Consider the following 16,023-nt stretch of genomic DNA (forward strand, 5'->3'; position numbering starts at 1 on the left):
CATGCTTATGGCCAATCAAGTTTATCTTCATAAATTAGTGCTAAATATAGTACACGCCACAAGCACATACAAAGACATTGATATGGTAGTTGAACATCAGTACGGGTTTAGGCAGCATAGGAAGAGGCTTCTGAAGATTAGGACAAATTACGGGAAACAGTGGTTAACATTCAGGCTATACAGATTCTAAATAAACAGAAAGACATAATAAATTGGACAGATAGCCCTGGTAAACTTAAAAGAATGTACGAAACGTTTCTTGTCACAACAGCATGTGTATTGTAGACCGTTTTACATTAGTTTCTACGTTATTCATAGCATTTCTGAATTATATTTTTTTTGTACCCACAGTGTACTGGTACATAAACGTTCTCTACATATCTGTAACATGATAAAAAGGCCTACTGGCTAACACATCAATCCTGTGTGACCTTTTTGCATATCTATCTGCGTGATCTGTGTGCATATGTATGCATCTCATACTTAATTGATTTATTAGAAGTCACTTTTTTTTCTTCTTCGGCTGCATATTGAGTGCAACTGCAATTTTCATATTATGTGCACCTTATTGTATACATTATTGCATGCATAAATGCTGTATGAACTGAATGGGGGCAGGGGCCCAGTCAGGCTGTTTCAGACTTTAGTCTCTTGTCTCTGCAGGAAATGCCCTGAAATAAAGTGATTTCGATTTGATTTGATACATGAGCTCGGCTGAAACTTCGGCTCACCTTGCTATCCTGAAAGACAGCTCAGGACACTGAACATTTCGAAGGTCTGTGGTTGCTTCACATATGCAATAGGTGTACTAACCACGATACTGATTGTGCACAAGTGTGGATGTGCACACAGAACGGCCTGTGCACAGCCTTGATGTAAACTTTTGCTCTCAATCCCTCGAACATCAACGCCACATCCACAGAAGGCAAGAGTACGGACGTTCAGTTGAAGCAGTGTGCGTGCATTAGAGAAATAAGATTAAGCACAAACAGAAAAGGAACACTACCTGAACCAACCAAACGACCAAATTCAGCGCTTGGCATTGATCATGCTCGCTTGTCGTGCTGGCTCCGCTTGGTCTGGCCATGCCTGACCCTTCTCATAAAGGTGAACGCAAAAGCTACATTCGTATAGAACCCAATGCTTCGCACTTGCCTACAAGGCTTCCTACGTTTCTGTTCTAAACTCCTGCCATTGTGCATTGGAGGTGCAAAGAGTGGAAAAGGCTTCAGGAGCAAAATGAGATGCACCGGGCAGGAAGTTGAGTGGAGGCAGGCGCCATACGTCAATGGTGAGCGCCGCTGGGGCTGCTACGGTTTAAGATGCGTACGTAAAGCTCATATGTGTGTGCGAGGGAATGGGGAAGTGCAGTGTAGGTGCAAGCATTGTGCTACTGATAACACGGCAGCTGCTTGGCTTTGTGCCGTTTCTACCTCTCGACACAGTCATTCAAAGTATGGTTCGTGCTGCTTCGATAAAATTTTATCCTATTATCCTATCGACATGATTTTAGCAACGCCTTTTATCAAAATTAACTATACAGTTGGTCAAATCATCACAATCACTCAAACTCAATCAAGAATTTATTTTTTTGCTTAAGGCTCACTCGGACTTGCTTGTCAAAATTGACAGCCGGGCTCACTTGGACTCAGACTCACCGAAATTCTACTCAGCTGGAGTCACTCAGTCTCCGAGACTCGCAGGCCAGTCCGAGCACGACTGAGTTGACTCGTGAGCGAGTTTGCCGGCCTATGCCTCTGAATTCATGACTGTGTGCCTAGAGTGTAAGAATTTTCCATGTTGCTGATGCACTGGGGTTTCTTTTGGTGCTTGCACAACTGCAAGAAAAGTTCGTTTTACCATCATGCATCTGCACATGAGTTGAAGATCTGCGGCTTCACCAATGTTCCACAGGCAGTACAGTGCATCTGCTGAACCGGTTGCTGTGCACCACCCATGCTTGTTGGCAATTGTTTCTGTTTCACAGTTTTGCCGTTTGTTATAAGGCATATTTTAGCAAATTCTCCATTGCCAAGATATTGGCATGTAGTAGCTATTACAGTCAAGAATGTTGTTGCCTGGGTCCAACACTGGGCCTACAAGAGGTGCCGTAGTGGTGGGCTTTGGATTAATTCTGACAAACCAGGGTTCTGTTATGTTCATCCAAGATATGCTAACAAGCATCTTTGTCTCATGTTCTAACTGCAATGTGGTAGCAGTAGTGGCCAGGGATTGAATCTATAGGCAGAAGGACATAGCCACCATGGCAGGTGAGGCCCCTTAGTGAACATGGGAATTGTGCTCACTAACATGCGAAAGCAGACAAACTAGCGGTGTTCCAGATGCGTGGGTATTTAATACAATGATTCCAAAAGTCGCCACAGGTCCCACGTTACAAGAAGCTTCATTCAAGGGTGATCATATTCAGTTAATTGGACAGTTTAATTGCATGACCGCAGTAACACAACCAAAGTGAAAACTCCTACCAGCTAACACGCTGCAGGGCTAGGCCTGCTATTTACAGATTAATATACTAGCTTATTATACACAGACTGATGTACCGCCTGTTTTTAATGGGGTGCCTACTCAGGCTTATTTTACAGATAAGAGATTAAGTGGCAACTGCTTGCTTCTCCAGCTGCCCTTATTGTGCACAAGGCAGAAATGTGCCAATCAACACCAAAACGGCATTTCTATAAGTTGACACCATCAACTGGCTGAAAAACTGAACTGTAGTGAATTCTATCTCACTATACTGCAAACCCATAAATTTGAGATGTGCAAAATATTTTTCAGTACATATGAGGCACTGACCACAGTGAGTTCAAATGTTCCAATGAAAATCAGCAGTGATGAAAATCATCAGGAAGGCAAGATCCCAAAGGCAACAAAAAAGCACCTCACTCGCATCATACTTATTTTTTATGCTATCACATTCAAATATTGAAAACGACCTTTTCAGCACTGGAGGAAAAAAAGTCAAATACGTTAAAAAATCCCAATTGGAATTATTAATGAATACTGCTTGTACAAGACAGCCAGGAAACTTTCAAGGGCATTAATTAATATTAATATTTCACTAAACCGCCAGAAGTGGACTGTGCTGTGCAGTAAATTGGCTCTGCATTATGAAACTGCAAAAAAAAAAAAAAAAAAGAAAAGAGTTGAGCATCGGACATTCTTGAAAAATGCCATAGTATATGCTTATGAAGATGGCATTTCTAAGTATCAGTTTTGTTAACCTTTCCCATGTTGTGCATGAGTCTTGCTTGTGATGAGGATAGTGCTGACCAGTTTAGTGCATCACCTAGAACTGATGACAAAAGTACATCAGTCACTTCACTTGTGTTCACCGCTGGCAGCTAGCATTTTGTTTGCTTAGTATTCCTTTGTGCACTTCTAAAACAAGCAAAGTTCTGCAAAGGCCCATCATTGCGGGAAAGTAATTATCCCCTTGCTGGGAGTCCTTGTTCCCTTGATGAAACCCACACTGACAGGGGTGCCACATTTCTATCTAGGGTAAGCCTAACCCTTTAATGCATAGTGTATTGTATGTGATACACATAGAATTCCTCCTTCAAACTTAAAGGAATCAAAAAGAAAAAGAGAAATATTACATATTTACACAGAATCTGTGTCATATCTACCAATGAAATACATAGTAACCAAAACTCTGGAAATAATTTTCACCAGTTAAAAAAAATTCTGTATAAGGCCAGCTCCTCGTCACACAACAAACGAAAATTAATACATAAATAGACAAGTTACTTTGACAATTTGGACACTACAAATCAGCATACAAATATCAAGGTGTCCGACTGCTCTTCATCTACCCACTGTAACACTTTGAACGAGAAAGATATTTGTATTCCCTGTAAGGAAAGCATTAATTTCTGTATCATACGCATGCAGTTATGGGTAGTTTCGTGGATCAGAGCAGACATTTATTTCTTTGCGAGAGAACAAATTTAATGGCCAAATAAAACACTTTTATGGGTCACTGTTTTTTAGTGCCATTATTATCATGACAATAAAAATGCTAGCAGTTTTGCAATAAATATTATAGCAAGGGGTCTGCTCTATTCCCAGAGACAACAGCGGCAACAAAGAACTCGTGGAAGACAATGAAGGACGCATTCTTCTGGCTTGTGCCGCTTTGTGTTGGTCTCCTAAACACTATGCAAAGCCAAAGATTCAAATAAAAAGAAACACACTAAAGGTTCTGGCCTAGGTATTGGGGTTACCAATTAGTCAATCGAGAGTGACATCATGACACTTTGAAGAAACTTGTAGTAGATGAAACTGTACAGAAATGCACTCCAGCTGTACAACAAAGTATCAGCTTTTTTCAATAGCTCAGATATTTCTTTTGTAGGTTTTATGGAACTTAAGCACTCATCTGTAGGATCACAAGATACGCCTGTACTGCATGGCGCATCATATATCATGTGTGCCAACTTTTGCTAAAAAAATTGCGACTATGGTTTTCTGGGAAAAGTTACGTTTGTATGGGCATATCTAACTTATGCAAAAGCTTTAATTTTTTTTTACAAGGAAATAAGAATTCATGCAGTAAGGGGTTAAGAAACTATGCTGTACTTTGGCACCAAGAAAAGGTGCCTGGGGAAACAAAGTGTGTGAAATGTGATGTGCTGACAAAATAAAAGTGGTGCAGTTGTGTTTCTTGTTTCCAACAGATGCCACTACTGTCAAGCATATCAGATGAAGATTCCTTTGTCTTGTTTCAACAGGCCTCACTGTGATTGTTGGCACACATTATGCCACGCCAACCAAAGCACAAAATTTATGTCGCTAAATGTTGCGCATTGAATTTCTATCAGACAGGCTGGACACTATTGCATGCACCTGTTGGTAACACAGAACTCTGGAAGATCTATGCAAGCATAACAACAATGATCATGCAGTGTGAACTGACACTGCAACTACGATGGCAAAGTGCGAAAGTTGCAGCAGGCATGACTAGCTGTAAACCAACACTTGGTAGTACTAAAAAAAAATGAATAAAAAGAACTGCAGCTGTTCTCCCGCAGAGTTGCTTTCTCTGCCAAGTTCAGGATGGCCTGCAACAGTGCACAGCAGGTGGCAGCTGACATGGACTGCCCACTGTAGTCCTTTAGGAAGTGTGTACAGGAACATCGCGTTCGGTGAAATTCAGAGCCCTGCATTTTGCTGGCCACAATATTGGTACAATATTGGTACAATTTAGGTTTATTTTCCTTATGAAAGAAGAAGTACAGTACTAGAATTTGAACGATCTTTGAATGAGCAAGAATGCTTTAAAAGGCATTTCCCCTGTCATTTCTTGCAACCCCCCCCCCCCCCCAAAAAAATAATGACACTACGTAAGGACAAAAGATGTGTTTGGCTAGATTATGACTTCACAACCTCAATGCACCAAGTGGACGTATTAAGCTTCGAGCCACATACATTTGTTCAGGGCTTAGTTTACTCGTTTTTAAAAAACCTGCCCTTGATGCGCAAGGCTTTCTGTAACAACATTCATGGAAATATAAAAAAAGCGATCTTGTCTTCAGTATAGAAAGAGTTAAGGTTTGTACGAGGCACTGAGGCATGAAACTTCACACAATAATCACTTGGAGGAAGTCTTGTGCTACTGTCTGTAAGAGTTGCCAGTAAACGCAGTTGAAGTGGGCAAGCACAAATGCGGCTTGTATAGTGGAGACTTCAGTGTATATCCACGACTTCCCTTTACTTTTTTGGCTTTTTGAAAACCGAATGTCTATCATCAATATTCAGCAATGATTAAGCCTGTAACGTCCAACATACATATGCTTATACTGAGTTTGATGCCTCAAAAACCTTATTTAAGTGCAGAAAATTTATTTAGCACAGAGCTCACAGCTGTATATTTGATATGATGGAGTGAAGTTTCAGCTGTGAATAGTTAAACGAAATACGAATTACTATTCTAATGAAGTATTAACATTTCACTGTTCTTTACCATTTTACCATTTCATAAATAAAAGTGAACAATTTGTTTCAAATTTTCTTGATGTGGAAATGTGTTTGGACATTACAGAGTTACCATCTATACGCCATAATATGACTCTTTTCAGAGCTACTTAGCGAATAACCATGCAAATCATCCAAAATGACTTGCAACCGTACGTTCATTCCTGATAAAACATTGCCCAATGTCACGATAAACTGAAATGCACTTTTAAATGTGAACCATTAACTGCTAAAACAAGATAGGCCGTGATTGTGACCAGGCAGCAAACCTCAACTGAGTAGAAAGCTTTACCATCATCAAACTTCAAGATTTTTCTTCTCAGGTACATGTTAAGCGTAGAAACATTCCCTTCAGATATACTTTAGCAGAGCATTTTAGCAGAAACCAAGTGGATGGACCCCTGATGCTCCACTGCTGGCATGAAAGCGTTGTGTGCAAGCACACTATGGCTACGTGCAAATTGTTACGACACACTGGTCTCAGAGGAGCAGACCATTAACAGTGTGATAAATACGTTTATATTAAAGAACTGGTGAGCTGATCTGATTAATATTCATGCGATTTAAAAGATAGATAAAGCTGAATTCCACCCATTGCTGGATGCAGAATGTTTTATTTAGGGTCTCGTATGTCTTACAACGTTTCAAAAAATTGGATTACCTATTTGAAAAAAGTCAGAGCATCAATTTTACAACTCAAACTGCGAATACAGAAAAAAAAAAGTGATCCTATAAACTAGTATTATGCACCATTTCAAACATAGCAGGCAATGCTTGCATTTGGGACAAAAAAGTAGCGCATTCCACATGAACCAACCATACAAGTGTGCATCATGTAATTCGATGTAATGTCTCATACTTTCTATGTTGGAAAATGTGACATAATCATTACGTGGAAGGTGTTGTGGATATGACCCTATTTGCGATCTAAATGGAGCGACAGGTTTTTGTGACCAGCAGCCACAGCACACCGCTTGCATTCATGACCAAAACTGAGCAAGTCACATACTGGAAGCGCAAAGGCACACAAATATGTGACAACATCCCCTTTTGTCCACAAGTTGTAGTTGTGGTACACGTGACACATACATTCCGTACAAAGCATTGCTGGTCAAAAACAACTGCACTGCAAAACGCGTGGAGTGAGAGGCATCTCTGAACACACTACTTGCATAGCTTCTGCAGCATTGCCTGCTAAGTATGAAACAAACTATAGTGTATTTAAAGCTGAAGAACATGACACATTGGCTTACGGTTTATGTAAGTGCACTGTTTAAACTAACCTTGAAAATTTCATATTCGTAAACATTCCTATAACTCGAAGGAATGCACATTTCTTCTATTTTGAACATTTCATACAGTTTACAACAGCTATGCTTGCTGCGGAGCTATAACTGTTAATTTAATGCTTCAATTTTGAAGAATTTTAATTTTTGAAAGAAAAAGTGAAGGTATAAAATAAAATTGCGTCTAAAAGCCAGTAGACAAGCTTTTTATATTAAAAGCAACAAACTTCACCTTAATTGTTTTAGTGGATAACTAGCAAGTGATTTTTCGACTCCCATGTACTTAGCACTTACTTAGCTTACTTAGCACTTGTGCTTAGGTTACCTCATAAAAATATATATAAAAAAAGAATACTACTAAGCAGCAATATATTTTCAAGCAAGCCTCTGGCCAAGTCAAATAAAATACATTCACTACATGCCAGTCCAATGTGGAGGTGAAACGGTGCCAAATCTCCCTCCAATAATTACCTGTGTGAAGCTCTATGCTTCCAGCCAGGCTGGGTTTCCACGTTTACCAGAGAATGAAGCCTTGCTGCCCATAGTTTGCAGAGCCCTGCTTCAGAACTCATGACCAGGCATTTTGCTAATGGGAGACCACCCTGTTTGATGCACGGCCAACTGGTTTATTTGCTGTCATTAAATTAAAGAGAGAGAGCAGACACGTAGAAAAAGATAAAGAAAAACTATGTACAGCAGCAGTGGGGTGACAGGCCCTTTCCCCTCCTCTGGGCAAGGTATCTACAACTGGTGAAGGGGCGGGCATGCAGTAGGCACTTGTGCTTTTCAAAAGTAGACGGGCTGCGCCTGAGCTGGCTGTGGTTCATCGTGAGGGAGCTCGTCTTCTGCGTCCAGGTCGGTGGTCGGACAGTGGCAGACTGCCTCTTCCAGTGTCTGCACAGCGGCCTCGCGGCAGCACTCAGCAGCCATGTCGTCATTGACACCTGCACGGTGCACCAATCAGCAGGCACATCAGGGAGCGTAATTTGAAACTTACGATTGCAATCACTTTTCAGTGAGAACAGCTTGTGGGGACATGCTCACTTGAAACAGATCGGTTTGTGCTGAACTACACAAGGACAGTGTGGCGGTCAGGCTTCGGCACAATGTTTCGTAGAGAGCATGGCACCACTGCCTTCCAAAGGCAAGTGGAATGCGTACCTCTGTCATCGTCCTCTGTGCAGGGCAGTGGCTGTCGGGCATCTTGCAGGCGCGACAGCTCTAGGCGCAACCGCTGTCTCTCTTGCTCCAGCTCAGCGAGGCTTGGCTGCGCACAGGCACAGTGTAATCACTCCACAGGCACAATCACACTGTCACTGCCAGCGCTAAAACAGAAACACATTCCATTCCATCCCTGTAAGTTTTACCCTTTTTGTCTGGCATCGTTACAGGTGAAGCATACTTCTGATTTACCTAGGATGAAACAGGCAAGTAATGCACTCAAATGTGTTATATATTAAACCCATTGAGCAAAATATGATTGGAAATGGGAAATTGGTTTAAAAGAGTTGTGTATACCTGGTCAGCTTCTCTAGATTCCCATGTCTGCGCTGTTTGCCACACCACGCTGTCCCACCAACAAGCCCAGTTAACAACTATTTTGCAGCGTGCATGTAGTATTTTGAAAGCACAGTAGCCGTTACCCTACATATCTGCTTATGCTGCATTTCAATTAAAGTAGACTTCTGGAACAATGCCAAGCATACCTTATGAAGTGCCTAAGAGTTAAATTTAGTTCAAAAGTTATGTTCGGGAACGTTTGGCTAATTAAAATGACCCCATGAGATAAAGAATCGACGGATACACATACATCTGTGGGAATCGGTTATAAGCGAAGATTCCTTTTATGTTTACTGAAATCTCTTCGCTTTAGCTCAATACAGTCGACTCCCGATAATTCGAAGCCGCTTAATTGGAATTTTCGGTTAATTAGAAGTGAAGTGCTAGTCCCGTCAGTTTTGCATGTAATCCTATAGAAGAAATCGCTCGATAATTCGAAGTCCTCATCCAGTAATATTGTTTAATTGGAAGTTAATTTTCAGCCGGGATCCTCGAGGTGGCCGTCATTCTTGTGCAATTTTTCAAGTGTTGCAACAGTTCCGTGCTCCGCGTTGGTGTCATCGCCACCGCAGTCGCCCGCAACGCCATCCTTCTTGGAGCGGTGCGATTATTCATTGCTACGGCTGCCGTGGCCTCCGCGATCAACTCCGACGGGAGGCGAAGCGGCTCCCGCCGGAGGCCACGTGCGGCACCGGAGCTGATCGCGGAGGCCACGCGGGTGCCATAGGTGCACGCAGCGCTGCATACTGGCAGTGGCGAGATTGTGCAAGATTAGTCTTGCAGCGTGCGCAAGGCGTGTGTTGGTCGAGCGCCTTTGTGCGGGAAGCTCGTAGGTAACGTTGTTCCACGAGTGATTCGGAATTGACTGCACCTAGTCGCGCAGTTTATAGCCATGGCAAACCGTGGCTCTTATCGCACGCTCGACCTGGCAACGAAAGTCGAGGTTTTGAAGGAAGTTGAGAAGGGAGTTGCCGCCAAACAAGACATAGCGCGGAAGTACGGGATCAAGCCGAACACGCTCTCTAACTACATCAAGAACAAGCGCACAATAATGGATGCATTTGAGAACGACAAGTTCAAGACTTCTCGGAAGCGAATGCGCACCGGCGCTTACCCAGAGTTGGAGAAGGCTCTGCTGGTTTGGATTAGGGAGACCAGGAGCAACAAACTTCCTCTCAGCGGAGACATCGTTGCGATGAAAGCCCAAACGCTTGCAGCAATATTGGGGATCGATGACTTCGTTTCGTCAGATGGATGGCTGACGTGCTTTAAAGATCGCCATGACCTGGTTTTCAAGAGCGTGTGTGGTGAAAAGGCGTCCGTTAACCAGGAAACATGCGCTACGTGGAAGGACGGAAAGCTGTGTGAATATCTCGCCGAATACAGACCGGAAGACATCTTCAATGCAGATGAGACTGCACTCTTCTATCGGCTTCTACCAGAGAAGAACCCGACATTCAAGGACGACGACTGTGCTGGGGGCAAACGCAGCAAGGAGAGAGTGTCGGTGCTGATGGCGGCAAACATGACTGGCACGGAACGATGTCGGTTACTTGTGATCGGGAAAGCCGCGAAGCCGAGATGTTTTAAAGGCGTGAAGACGCTGCCTGTGGACTATGAGGTGAACAAAAAAGCGTGGATGACGGCCGAAATCTTCAAGAGCTGGATAAGCAAATTGGACCGCAAGTTTGCTGCTTCGAACCGCAAGGTGTTGTTCCTTGTCGATCATTGCAGTGCTCACGTGAATGTGCCAGCCTTGAGTGCAATACGCCTCGCATTTTTGCCTGCAAACACAACGGCTGTTTTGCAGCCAATGGACCAAGGCATCATCAAGAATGTTAAAGTCCTGTACAGGCAACACCTCCTCGAGCGCATGATTTTCTGTATGGATAGCTCCACAAAGTACGAGGTGAGCCTGCTTAGTGCCATCCACATGTTGGCGCGAGCATGGGATCGTGTGAAGCAAGAAACAATCGCAAACTGCTTCAGGGCTTGCGGTTTTGTGGCAGCTTCTTCGGAGGATGCCTCTGAAATTTCAGCGGAGGAAGCGTCAACAAGCGAGCTTGACGGCACTGATTTTGGTGATGCTCTCGGGGACGTCAATTTTGAAGATTACGTCGCCGTAGACAAGGCGGACGAAACGTGCGGTGCACTGACGGATAGCGAAATTGTAGAGATCATTCGGCCCCAGGAAGCGACCCAGGAAAGCGACGACGACGTTGAAGGCAAGCCGCAACCTAAGGCTGCCGATGTAGCTGCGGGCCTTGCTTTTGCGGAGCGCTTCTTTGCCGCTGAAGGTAACGCGGAAGAAGCGTTCCGCCACATCTACAGCCTGCAGAACTTGCTTTCAGCAGCGCAATTCGGCAAGAAGAAGCAAAGCAAGATGACCGACTATTTTTCTTAGAGAAAATACTCAATTTCGCCACAAATAAAGTGGTTTTTTGTGTTTTGTGCTTAATTGGAAGTTCGTCTAATTCGAAGTTTTTTGCGGTCCCCGTGAACTTCGTATTACCGGAAGTCGACTGTATTCCTCACTAAATGCACACAATGGTCCCATTTTGTTTCTTCACACTGGATTGCTTTTCAATCAACGTTTCATTTTCCAGTATACATGCTGGATGGCCATTTTGTGCTAAAAGCTACATAAGTAGCCAGGCGTGTCCCAAAAGACCCTACAATGCAAAAGCAATCAAAGCGTGTGTGCACGATTCACAAAAGGACAACATAACAATGACTAATACTACTCGGCAGCTGTGAGGTGCGGTTCAGGCCGACTTCCCAACTCGTCTGCAGCAGACTTCTTCGATTTTCTGTTGCCTACTACTTTGCTGCTTGTCTATACAGTCGCATGCCCAGTGGCCCAAGTTGTGTATTTGGCAAGACAGCAGCAACCACAAAGTTGAAGGGAACAGGCAATGGATACTCTTGCCTAAAAATATATTAAGCAGATTTTTTATTGTGCACCTAAACTCCACTACAATAATGGCTTCTAATTAGGCAGTGTCAGCAGCCCTGGTGCAGTCTGACTCTAGAATAATTATCCTGTAGGGCAACATTTCTACAATCAACCTTTCCATACACTCAGTATATTTGATCTGTAGCTGTGGCCTCTGCAGCTAATTGATCACTTTTAGGAATAGTACAATCAAACCTATTTACAACGAACTCGATTCTTCCACAAATCAGTAGTTCCTTCAGTATCTGAATTCGCCCTTCAAGAGGCACAACAATTAATGACGCTGAAACTGGCATCGGCAATTACAATCCAACACCACATTGGTCCAAAAATTGGATTTTCAGTATCTTCATTATTGCGCACGGCACTTTGCAGCATCTATGAAAGTTTCATTTTAGACGTCACCTAAAGATTGAAATGTGGAATAGTAGCTCTTTAGTAGCAATAGGTGCTCATAGCTCATAGCTCGGTAGCTCATAGTAGGATAGGTGCCCAGCTGGTTCTGATCACCTGCTATTCCGAAACTACAAGTGCAGCTGCCGCCATTTTTTCTTTGAGAGCTTGCAATATATTTTACTATGGTCGAAACACAACTGGATTCTGCAAACAACAGCTGAGCATTCTAGTTGCCTGGAGGTGGGAGCTACTGTGGCATGCTGACATGTTGCAAAGATCTTACTGTTACGTCTGCAGCATCAGCCACAGGTGCACCGAGTTGCGAAGTTGCATTTTTGATGTCGCTTTGGCCAAAAAAAGCATGAGATTCGAGAGGTACAACATCATCGCAAACCATTGTCAGCAATAACACAAACGAAGCATAGACAAAGCGTGACCTCCAGATAATGACATAGTAATAGCTGACTCTTTGTAACTTTGTGCGGCAGTGAGGCATCGTGCCACGCTCACAAAGACTTGGGTGACAAGAATATTGACAGCAATAATAAGTAGCAATGCTTGAGTGGCTGTTGGTCTAATTTGTGGTCCAAAACGGGCATGGCACGCATGCGCTGCCGCATGTGCAGTGCCGTGCACCCAGGGTGGCCGCACTTTTGTGCTTCGGAACTTTGCCTGCACCCACCGTTTACAGTGACCGGGTTTGAAGTGTTCATTGTAACCGTACACCACTTCTGAAAATGTTCATTACATCGGCAGGTTCGGAAAATCGTAAATGCAGTGAAATGTGGTCATTTAACCAATAGGTTGTTTTATCTGAGATAGTTATAAGTGGGTTCAATTGTACTTTTGAGAAGTGCACGGCATGAAAACGACAGTAGAGGGATGTGTGCCCTTTGTTTGAGCACATTCGGTTCAGCTGAACTTATCTAATCAATGCGCACCAAAAGTGACAGACAGACTATACTGAGACCGCAGCTCTTGGTCAGGCATGAGTTCAGCATGGGCGCTTTCAGCTGAAGTTTTAAATGAATAGCTTTCTTCTACTTCGCTAGGGTTTTGTGGTTGGCAGATTGGCAGATGGTGATCTAACACCTCAGTTAGATCACGACAAGAGTTAGGAGGAGCAGAGTACAGAAGAGAGAGGAAGGCGTATGCTTGGCTAGCACAGGCAATGATGTTGCACAAAGGAGAGGGAGAGGTAAGGAAGTCATGAGACAGGCCACGACCTCTCCATATGAGAAATGCAGCAGGGTACAGGAAAACCATTGCTGGCTTCGACAATCACTTTCTGTGGATTCTGATGGAATATTTAACTGAGCAAAGCACTTACAGCGAGCAGACTGAGGTAACGCAGCAGTGGCTGTACAGACGACAGCAGGCGGTGAGGGCACACCCCTGGACGACGAGCTGCACCTGCAGGAGGACAGTGATCTCAACACAGAGGAACAGGAAGCAGACCAAGAAACAAACGGTGCGACATCGCATTCTATTGAGCATGCTGATGCATCAGATGGCTGTGACTCGCAGCATGTTACGGTTCAAAGCCGTAACAATAGTTACGTATTACGTATTCTATAAAAAAAAAAAAAAAAGAAAGTTGTGTTTCATTTACTAGAGCGCCACTTTTCCCTCTATGTTTTTGCAGGAAACTATGGCAATACAATAAAATTTTGATAATTAAGATTTCACGGGACTGGAAAGAATGCCCAAATTAACTGAATGTCGAATTATCGAGGGTATCAAGAAAACAATAAACAAATGTTTACTACATCAACTTGATTTTGTTTACTGAATGAGTCAGCAAATCCAGTTTTTATTTTGCCCAAATGCAGTGTGGAAGCAGTGTGAATTGTCTCATAAGTGATTAGCGCTCGCAGCTGCTTAGACCTTGCAACTGCCTTCGTAATACGGCAGTGGCTTCACCTGAGGCACGCTTTTTTGCTACTGCGCACACTCGCCGATTATTTTTTTGCCAGTGCGCCAGTTGCCAACATATTGTCTGTCCATCACGTAGTAGACGGTGCGTTTTCTCCTCGACAGTTTCCACCGCGTTTCTGAAACTGTGCACACAGCCATGCACCTAGTCACAACGAAACTACTGTTTGCTGCAACCGCTATGGACAAAGCCGTAGCTGCTATCAATGCGATCATAGACTGCGACCACGCAGTTCAGAAGGCCCGTGGCAATACACGCACAGAGTCAAAACAAAACTACTGTTTGCTAGAATTGTTGCATACAAAACTGTAGACGCTATTGATGCAAGTGTGGATGGTGACTACACAATTGTGAGGGCACGTGGCAAGCACAGTGTTATGCGCCAGCAAACGCAATGAAGGCTATAAAAGCACAAATAGGCATGAAGCATTCCAGCGTTTGTGCTGTTCAGGTACGATTTTCGCTGATGACAATGACAATGAGGACTCCGCCGCTTCATTTTGGTGTGACGCTAGCACAGTTTTTGCTTTTTTGTGTCGCACATCTTCAGCGCTCCACGCTTGCTGATCTCTGAGAATTGTCCGAATTAGACGATGTGTGGCCAAATATGGCCGAATTAACGACAGTTTGACTCCATAACGTCTCCTCTGGTCTGCCGGGACCAGAGGAGACGTTCGAATTATCCAATTTTTCGAATTAACACTGTATTACCGTACTTTCCTCTTAGATATTGAGCGTGACCATCCAACATGCCCAACCATCATACAAAGCATGGCTCATTAAAGTCTGATCTGACGCTGCAGTATGACAGACAATGTTGTACGTATATTTCATGGCAATATGTGCTCAAATAGATAACAACCAAAACTGTAGCATAATCTTGGTTCAGAAGCTGTTTGCTGTACCTCAAACAACAAGGAGCGGAAGTACAGTGAAACCTCGTTAAACCGTAGTTCGCCGGAGCTCGGGAAAGGTACGTACTAAACAGTAGTACTCTTTAACCGAATAGCATGAGATCGCCCACTTACCTGTCGAAAACTCAGAGAGTGCGATGAAAGGGAAAAAAACATGCAGTATTTATTCACTTCACGCGACAAAAGCGTTATTTTCGTTTGATGCCGCGGCAGCACGCCGACGACAGCGGCCTCAAACTTACTGAAGCTGCGTGCCAGCTTTTCAGCCAGCCCCCTCTTCTCGGCAAACACTCGCATGGCAGATTCCTCGTTGGTGTTACGTATTCACCGTGCACGTGCGCAGTAGTGCTGCAGAAGTCCCGGGAAGCCTTTTTCATTACGGGTGCCGGAGTTTGGAATAATTTTCATTTGGAATACAGTTACGTTATCGCGTCCCTATTGTCGTCGCGACGATTGCATTCATGAGGCTGACGCAACGCGCAGCTTATGCCACTGTCGGGCCTGAATCGCCCGTGCTATCGCTTTCCGTGTCGTCCTCGTCACTGTCGCTAGTCGACACTTCGGCAACAACAGAGGCAACGATGGCGAAAAGTCGAACCTCGTAGCCGACATATCTTTGCGGTCGCAGCAGCGCTGCCGAGCAACTTCTTCGCATTCCAAATGCCACACACTATAGTCAACAGCAGATCCCTGTTGCGTGTCAGCGCTGACTTCTTTGTGTCACGTTCGATAGCACAGACGATGTCTAATTTTTCTTCTATGCTGAGCACCCGGCGTCTTTTTTATCCAAGCTTCGGAACGACGCGAGTCCTCGCTTGCACGACGCCAGCTCTCTGGCACCGCGTCGAAATGATGTTGATGTTGATGTGGCTTCACGCGCAAACGCACAGGGCGCTTGGAGGGCGTTGTTCCGATCTCAGAGGCGTGTTGTTCTGCCGGGCCGCCCGATGGAGACGGCGCAGCGCCGTGTTTGCGCGACGA

General features: G+C 44.0%; 1 protein-coding gene across 8 annotated transcripts in view; it reads right to left on the reverse strand.

Annotated features, from left to right (window-relative positions):
• Positions 1–2,336: 2,336 nt before the first annotated feature.
• The window catches only part of LOC142582219 (rho guanine nucleotide exchange factor 11-like), a 249,425-nt gene continuing 235,738 nt past the window's right edge, over positions 2,337–16,023 (reverse strand). For all 8 annotated transcript variants that reach the window (XM_075691662.1, XM_075691658.1, XM_075691656.1 and 5 more), the window contains 3 exons: positions 13,523–13,605; positions 8,442–8,547; positions 2,337–8,224 (listed from right to left, as the gene is read on the reverse strand). In XM_075691662.1, coding sequence (XP_075547777.1) covers positions 8,067–8,224; positions 8,442–8,547; positions 13,523–13,605 — 347 coding nt within the window. In that variant the 3' untranslated portion in view covers positions 2,337–8,066. The remainder of the gene's footprint in view (positions 8,225–8,441; positions 8,548–13,522; positions 13,606–16,023) is intronic.

This window comes from Dermacentor variabilis, chromosome 5 (genome assembly GCF_050947875.1).
Source record: "Dermacentor variabilis isolate Ectoservices chromosome 5, ASM5094787v1, whole genome shotgun sequence".
Taxonomy (NCBI): domain Eukaryota; kingdom Metazoa; phylum Arthropoda; class Arachnida; order Ixodida; family Ixodidae; genus Dermacentor; species Dermacentor variabilis.